Below are 8,252 nucleotides of genomic sequence, written 5' to 3'. Positions count from 1 at the left end.
CTGTGAGAGAGCCGACTCCCTTGGCTGAGAAGCAACCCCACACATGAATGGTTTGAGGATGCTTTACAGTTGGCATGAGACAAGACTGGTGGTAGCGCTCACCTCGTCTTCTCCGAACAAGCTGTTTTCCAGATGTCCCAAACAATCTGAAAGGGGATTCATCAGAGAAAATGACGTTACCCCAGTCCTCAGCAGTCCACTCCCCTGTACCTTTTGCAGAATTTCAGTATGTCCTTGATGTTTTTCCTGGAGAGAAGTGGCTTCTTTGCTGCCCTYCTTGAGACCAGGCYTTGCTCCAAGAGTCTCCGCCTCACAGTGCGTGCAGATGCACTCAMACCTGCCTGCTGCCATTCCTGAGCAAGCTCTGCACTGCTGGTAGCCTGATCCCGCAGCTGAAACACTTTTAAGAGACGGTCCTGGCGCTTGCTGGTCTTTCTTGGGCACCCTGGAGCCTTTTTGGCAACACTGCAACCTCTCTCCTTGAGGTTCTTGATGRTGCGATAGATTGTTGACTGAGGTGCAATCTYTCTAGCTGCGATACTCTTCCCTGTTAGGCCATTTTTGTGCAGTGCAATGATGACTGCAAGTGTTTCTTTAGAGATAACAATGGTTCACAGAAGAGAAACAATGATGCCAAGCACCAGCCTCTTTTTAAAGTGTCCAGTGGTGTCATTCTTACTTAATCATGACAGATTGATCTCCAGCCCTGTCCTCATCAACACCCACACCTGTGTTAATGGAGCAATCACTGAAACGGTGTTAGCTGGTCCTTTTAAGGCTGCAATGAAGTTGAAATGTGTTTTGGGGGATAAAGTTCATTTTCTAGGCAAATACTGACTTTGCAATTAATTGCTGTTAAGCTGATCACTCTTTATAACATTCTGGAGTATATGCAAATTGCCATTATAAAAACTGAAGCAGTAGACTTTGTCAAAATTAACATTTCAATCATTCTCAAAACCTTTGAACACTGGTTCATTTCCTTGAACCAGTGTTCAAAGAAATTATGTTGGAGGTTTTATTACCCCAACTGACAGGCTGGACCCCAAACTGCTGCTGATCTTCTACCGCTCATCCATTGAGAGCTTGCTGACATACTGTATCGCAGCATGAGAAAGTAGCTGCACCGTGGCAGACAGGGAGAGGCTTCAGAAGGTTGTCAAAGCAGCACAGAGAATCATTGGCTGCCTTCTCCCCTCCATGCTGGAAATGTACACCTCATGGTGCCTTAAGAGAGCAAAAAACATCCTGAAGGACAACTCCCACCCTGTCTTCAAACTGTTTGACCTACTGCCCTCCGGGAAGTGCTACAGGTGCTTTAGGACAAGGACCCTGCCAGCATGCCTTGGTGGGCCCCAAGTGGGGGAAAGGAGTGCTGATATATGGGTCCCATGTGGGTTTGTCTGAGGGTTCCACTGTGGCCCCACATGGGTTTGCCCATGTTGGGGCACAACCTACATGGGCCATACATGGGCTCTAAATGGGCATAGCCATGTGGGCCCATGTAGGGCCACCATGGAACCCGTGGACAAACCCATATGGGATCCATATATCAGCCCTCCTTTCCCCCAGATGGGGTCCACCTAGGCATGCTGGCAGGGGACAAACAAAATCAAAAACCGTTTCTTCCCTACAGCTGTAACAATCCTAAATTCACACATGCACTGATTTATTTCCTCTCCCTCTCCCCTCTTTCCCCAGTACCTACCTACAGTATAATCACTTGTGATATTAACTGTGCAATATTTACACTGTGCAACAACACTGTCTCTGTGCAATATTTATATATATTTTCTACGTATTCATATTCTGTATTTTTAAATTTGGTAAATTTTTGTCTATACATTTTACGTGCATTTCTTCTTTTTAATGTACATGTCTGCACTGGAAAAAGGGCTTTTAATTTCATTGTTAACTTGTATAATGATAATAAAATGCATTCTACATTAGCAAGCAATATGGAGGGAAGCAGCAAACGGAAAGGGTTCGCTTTTAGCTTAGCTGTAAGTCCACTTGGGTGTGGTGGCAGGTTTTCCTACTTTCATCACTGTTCACATCCTGTCTGACTTCAAGCTAAACCCCGCTGAGGTTTTATTGGAAGAAGACAGTCTGTCTTGTTTCTCTTCAGAAATGGAGGATGATATTGCTGCTCTCGTTGTTGACAACGGCTCCGGTATACTCAAGGTTGGGTTTGCTGGGGATTATGCTCCTTGTGCCGTTTTCCCCTCCATTGTTGGKCGACCCAGACACCAGGTAGGAACTGCACCACCTTCATCAGTCTCAGGTGTGATGATGTAGCAGTTTGATTGACTGAGTTTGTGTGCAGGGTGTGATGGTGGAAATGTGCCAGAAGGACAGCTTTGTGGGAAACAAGGCCCTAAGCAAGAGAAGCATCCTGACCCTGAAGTCTCCCATCGAGCGCGGGATCATCACCGACTGGGACGACATGGAGAAGGTGAGTTAAAGCTGAGATTTACTTTACATACCTGTTAACATGAGGCTATTGGTTCCAACAGTGAACTTAAAGTTTGCTTCTGATGCTCTGGGTTTATCAGTAACTAATGCAGAAAAATGTGTCTAGGCTTAAAGCTCAGTAGCTGCTCTGAAAGTTCTGATATAAAGACTGCTGCCCTAATTTAAAGCCATTAAAATCTTGGCATTTTGTCCTTCATAATGGCCGTACCGTCTTAATTTGTGGTCAACCTGAACTCTTCAGATCTGGCATCACATCTTCCTCAACGAGCTCCGTGTCGCTCCGGAGGAACATCCGGTCCTACTGACAGAAACTCCTCTCAACCCCAAATCCAACAGGGAGAGAACGACCCAGGTGAGTTCTGACCCGACCCAGTTCAGAGGAGAGACTTTCTTCTACTTCGTTATCTGTAAAGAGAAGTGAGACGAACCCTCTTCCTTTTCCAGATCATGTTTGAGACGTTCAGCTCTCCTGCCATGTATTTGGCCATCCAGGCTGTCTTGTCGCTGTATGCCTCCGGTTGTGTCACAGGTCAGGGAATTATGAAACAGAGTTGGCTTCTGAAGTGACTCATGATGGCTTTGTTTACTGACTTGCACTTTAATCTCCCAGGCACAGTGATAGACTCTGGTGATGGTGTCAGCCACACTGTGCCCATCTATGAAGGCCACGCTCTTCCTCACGCCGTCCTACGTCAGAATCTGGCTGGCAGAGATCTGACAGACTACCTGATGAWGATMCTCACAGAGARAGGCTACAKCTWCACTACCAATTGTACRGCTCAGTCAGAATTAAACCAGCCTTTAAGGYTTGACCTTGTTGACCTTGTATTCTGCTATGACCTTTTATTCTGATCTCCAGCTGAGCGTGAGATTGTGCMCAACWTCAAGGARAASCTCTGCTATGTGGCTYTGGACTTTGAGCAGGAGATGAAGACGGCATCTTCCTCCTCTTCCCTGGAGGAAAGCTATGTGCTTCCTGACGGCCAAGTCGTTACCATTGGCAACGAGCGTTTCCGCTGCCCAGAGGCGCTCTTCCAGCCGTCTTTCATCGGTCTGTAATGAGTCAATGATCAAACCCTAAGATCCAATGCACTTCATATCTCTACAGTAGCATTTAGTGAACTTGTTGCTGGTCCCAAACTTCAGTGACCTGTACCTGTTGTCTTTAGGAATGGATTATGCAGGTATTCATGAAACCACTTACARCAGCATCATGAAGTGTGACGTTGACATYCGTAAGGATCTGTTTGCCAACATTGTCCTTTCCGGCGGTAACACCATGTTCCCTGGAATCGCTGACCGCATGAGGAAGGAGATCACTGCCCTGGCTCCATCCACCATGAAGATCAAGGTATGAAGGTCCTTTGTGCCCATTGACCTGCTGCAGTATACCTGGATGAGTTCACAGGTCAAAGGTAATCCAGAAACCTAATACAGCTGTTGCAGTTGGTTATTTTGAAACAAGTTGATAGTGACCTACAGAGGAAGAAGAAATGAAACTTGACCCTTAACTTGCAGCAACAACAAACCTGCAGACTTTAATTTTGATGGAAATCTAGAACATGGATTATTGAAGATTTCCTCTCAAACTTGGATGTTTTTCTTGACCTTGTCGTTTCATTGTGAATAGATCACCTATCCACCAGAGAGGAAGTACTCGGTCTGGATCGGCGGCTCCGTCCTGGCCTCGCTCACCACCTTCCAACATATGTTAATCAGCAGGCAGGAGTACAATGAGTCCGGTCCAGCTATCGTCCACCACAAGTGCTTCTGAAGCGTCCTCCCTGTCCCAGAGAGGCGCCTGATTTTCAGCTGCTGCATCGTCTGGTTCATCTGGTGGAAGCAGCTCAAACATCCTGTTGGACATTTTAGTTTGATTATTCTTTTAGTGATGTTTAACCATAGCACTTGTAGAAATATTAGATTGATCCTGAGTGTTTTGAGTAGGCCTCAATTTCGATTAGATTTAGATTCATGATTTAATCAATAATCTGATCAGTAGAAAATATTTCTTAGTTATAATGAGCAACATTTGATTAAAATTACTCTAATCAGTAGGTCTTTTTTTATATTAAACCACAGTCTTAACAAGTGTGTAAGTCATATATTCATCTGAAAATGTTTTAGTTCATTATAACCAAAGAAGTTGAAAACTAACCAGAAAATGTTRAGTGTAACAGATGTTTTGGTATTGAAGCTGTTAATGTCTGTTTTATAAGAGTTTAAAGATATTATAAGAAATGTGTGCCAATTTTTATGATCAGAATCTGCTGTTTGATKCCCTGGGTCAGAGGTCAGAGGTCTGTAGAGCTCTGTGCGGTTCAGGAACCAGTTTGAGGCAGTTTGGAAGAATGTAAAATACAGATAGCTGATAAACTTCGGCCCATTTTCTTGAGAAAAATGTTTCCTTATGAAATGAAAACATTAATTGTTCCTACCCTGGGAAAATATGCAGGGAGGATTAGACGGCGATGAATTCATCCTTGGTAACACCTGCAGGGTCGCTGGCGTACAGGTAGCACTTCATGACATGGTGCTGTTTGTACACAGGCAGAGACCAACTCTAAACATTAGAAYGCATCAGACAGTAAAAACACACATTGATAAAAAAGTAATTGAGCTAAAACAGCCAATCAGATCCCTGGGCTTTAACCACACAGCGCTCTCTGGAGACGGGTCTTTGTATTTTTATATGTTTCCAAGGTAATTAATTTCTTCTTTGTGGCTTTGGTTTCTGAGGAATATGTTAGGCTGTTGGTGTGATTTTATCCACTTGATTGTTTGAATAAATTCTAGTTGATTGTGAAGTTGAACAGTGATTGTTGTCTTGGTTTCACTTTTACACACGGCATCAATGAACCTGGGAGACGAGAGGTGACAACGAGCAACAGGTTCATTTTTCCAGTCTCAAAAATCCCCAAACAAGATCAACCAGCAGTGGTTGCAGTTSAGCCTGACATGAACTCAGGACAGTRAAATTTTCAATCATGACCCAGTTTGTTCAGATTCACCACCTGGATGAGTCCAACATCAGAACAATCAACTGTCTGTAGACTGAATACATTAAAGCCACTGAAACTCTACACAGCATTAAATCACTGTAACATCATGATCTGAAATAAAATGCTTACACATGGTACTCCAGTTGTTTTCTTGGTTTTTGTTTTACCCTCTGATTGTCTAAAATCAGTTTTTGCTCAAACTTTATGAAGTTTGCTCAATCAGCTCAATCCCACTGCCTGCAGTAAAAGTGGTGAGTTGTAGTACTCTAGTCTGTTTGCCTGACTTAAAATCAGCTCCATTAGCAGGACTCAACTCTTAACTCTCCCCTTGTCACCCTTTCTGGAAGAGGGACCAGATTAAAAGTTGAGGGGCTTCAGGCCCTTAAACTCTCCTGCTCCATGCAATAGTTTATAGTAGGAGGCTCTCTGCTGCCATCTAGTGGTCAATTTGCCAACTATTGCACTTGACCTACATTTGTAAAAAGGTCAACCTTTTTACAAATGTAGGTTGTACATTTGTAAAATATACAACCTACATTTGTACAAATGCAGCATTTGTACCAGATGCTGCATTTGTACCAGCATCTGGTACAAATGCTGCTGCTGTGCAGACAGTGTAAATGCTCTGACAGTAAATGAATATTTACTGTGGAGCCAGATGTCTAGTAAGTCACATCAGGCTCTAAACTATAACTTTATATTATGGACTTGAACAGGCCACATGACATTAGGATAGGACTATAAATCTGAGTCAGTATAAAATTAATCATCTCCACATTTAAAACACTTAAACTGATGCAATTTCTTGGTATTAACTTTATTCTGAACCTGTGTAGAAAATCTTACCTAAGATGTGCTATAAAATCAGAGTCCCTCCATATTTGAGAAACCAAATTTTGAAATGTTTGTGAGTTATGAAATGTTTCTGCAATAGAGGAAGCTYATCTGAAAAATGTATCCTGAATTTCTGGTTAGATCTGTTTATAAAATTATCACAGATTTTAAATGTTTCAGAAACCAGGACTGAGATTTGTCTTTTAGTCTGTTGAGGAAATTTCTGCTATCAAAGAATGAATCTGTCCAGTAACTAGAGGAAGGTGTTGGAAGACCCACCTCACTGAACTGAACAGCCAATCAAACACATCAGATGATTATAAAGTCACAGCTAAAAACGAACAGCTCAGGTCTGAACGGACCCTCAGCTCACTGGAGGAAACCGTTTCAGTTGGACTTTCACTAAAAAAAACAAAACAGGAAATAAGAGAAACAAGGAGTCTGATCAGAAACAAACCTCTAGTTCTGCTTTTATAGATCTAGACTCAGTTACAAGAGCTCTCACACAGAGACAAAACATTAAATTCAGGTTGATGTTTGAAATGAAATCAGGGTTTCAACCTGGATCAGCAGAACCTGTTCAGCTGAGACTGTCCTCACTCTGCTCACCTCACTAACATGATGATCAATGATTATATAGGAACTACAGTTTAGTTAAACTTTTCTGATTATTTTCTGTTTGTATTTATATTCTAACCAGTTATTGCAGAATAAATAAAGCAGCTGTTCTGGTTTCTGGGTTCGTTTCTGTTCATGATTCATTTATTTTCATCAAAACTTCTTCCTCATGAAGATTTTAATTTATTTCCTCTAATTTAAATTCAGATCTTCTTTCTGGTTAAGCTGCGTTGAAAGAAGAAACTAAGAAGCATGTGAGTTGTGACATCATCAGCCACAATATCCCTCACATTTACTTTCAGTTTGAAAGTCAGTCTGTKKTTCAGATGTTTTTCTTCAGCTCTTGGATCGTTTGATCAAACTGTAAGTTTGATTTTTTTCCTACTTAAACTTTGTCTTCAGGAACTTTCCTGTTTGTTTTTTCTCTCTGAAGTTTGGAGAACAGATTCACTTTTGATTTCAGCTCAAAGTTTCAACTCTCTTCCTTTTAAAGTAGCGGTTCTCAACGTGGGCGGTACCGCCCCCCAGGGGGCATTCAGAGGACGGCAGGGGGCGCTGGCGGACATTTTTACCAAAGGGGGGYGCTGGGATGCCTTTGGGGGGGGTTTAGTCGAAGGTAAACTTTGCACCTTAAATGCACAACAATGCCAGTTTAGACTTTGAGCAACTTGGTAAAACTGTATTGTGTAACATTAAACCATGCTTAGTTGCAACTGTATTGATGGCAGCTCTTCTTCTATTCAGTGTTTGTTAGTTTCTGTTAGCTTCCGTTAGCTTCTTGGCGCAGCTTTGTTCTCCTGCAAATGGTAGCTAAAATCACGATACCCTCACTGTGTATCCCTCTGAAAAATGAACCAATTTAAATAAAGAAATAAAGAAATCCCTCCAAAGGTGATACCACGATAGAGAGCTTTCATTTTATAGCGTTAACACCAGTGCTGTAAGCGGTCAGGTATGAAACGGGGTGGATAGAACAACGGTACCACAGCACTTTTAAATTTTAATAATCAGAATGCGGAAATTGTTTCTGTTGTTTTAAAAGGTTTATGTCAGTCTGCCATTTCCCCATCGATACGCTTCCCGACCGCCCTGCACCTTAGGGGCTTAAAAAAAAAAAGACGCGCACATTGTGCAAAACTCTGAAACAGGAGAAGCTGGACATAAAACGGAGCGATGAACTAGATGTGAATTATGGCATAAAAACACAGAATCCGAAGCTGAACAGTGAAAAATCAACACATGAAGTGAAACACATGAAGATTAGGCGGCGCAGCAGGTGATGAGTGAAGATTATTCGTCTTATATTATTCGTCTTATAATGGA

General features: G+C 42.4%; 1 protein-coding gene across 1 annotated transcript; it reads left to right on the top strand.

Annotated features, from left to right (window-relative positions):
• Window positions 1-1,858: 1,858 nt before the first annotated feature.
• LOC103474020 (actin, cytoplasmic-like) lies at window positions 1,859-5,288 on the top strand. The gene is made up of 8 exons (XM_008424727.2): window positions 1,859-2,253; window positions 2,327-2,455; window positions 2,717-2,827; window positions 2,920-3,004; window positions 3,086-3,247; window positions 3,335-3,526; window positions 3,645-3,826; window positions 4,106-5,288. The coding sequence occupies exons 1-8, from the start codon at window positions 2,131-2,133 to the stop codon at window positions 4,247-4,249; spliced, it is 1,128 nt and encodes a 375-aa protein (XP_008422949.1). The 5' UTR covers window positions 1,859-2,130; the 3' UTR covers window positions 4,250-5,288.
• Window positions 5,289-8,252: the final 2,964 nt, after the last annotated feature.

Source organism: Poecilia reticulata, linkage group LG12 (genome assembly GCF_000633615.1).
Source record: "Poecilia reticulata strain Guanapo linkage group LG12, Guppy_female_1.0+MT, whole genome shotgun sequence".
Lineage (NCBI taxonomy): Eukaryota > Metazoa > Chordata > Actinopteri > Cyprinodontiformes > Poeciliidae > Poecilia > Poecilia reticulata.
Note: the sequence above shows the minus strand (reverse complement) of the source record. Positions and strands in the feature narration are given on the sequence as shown.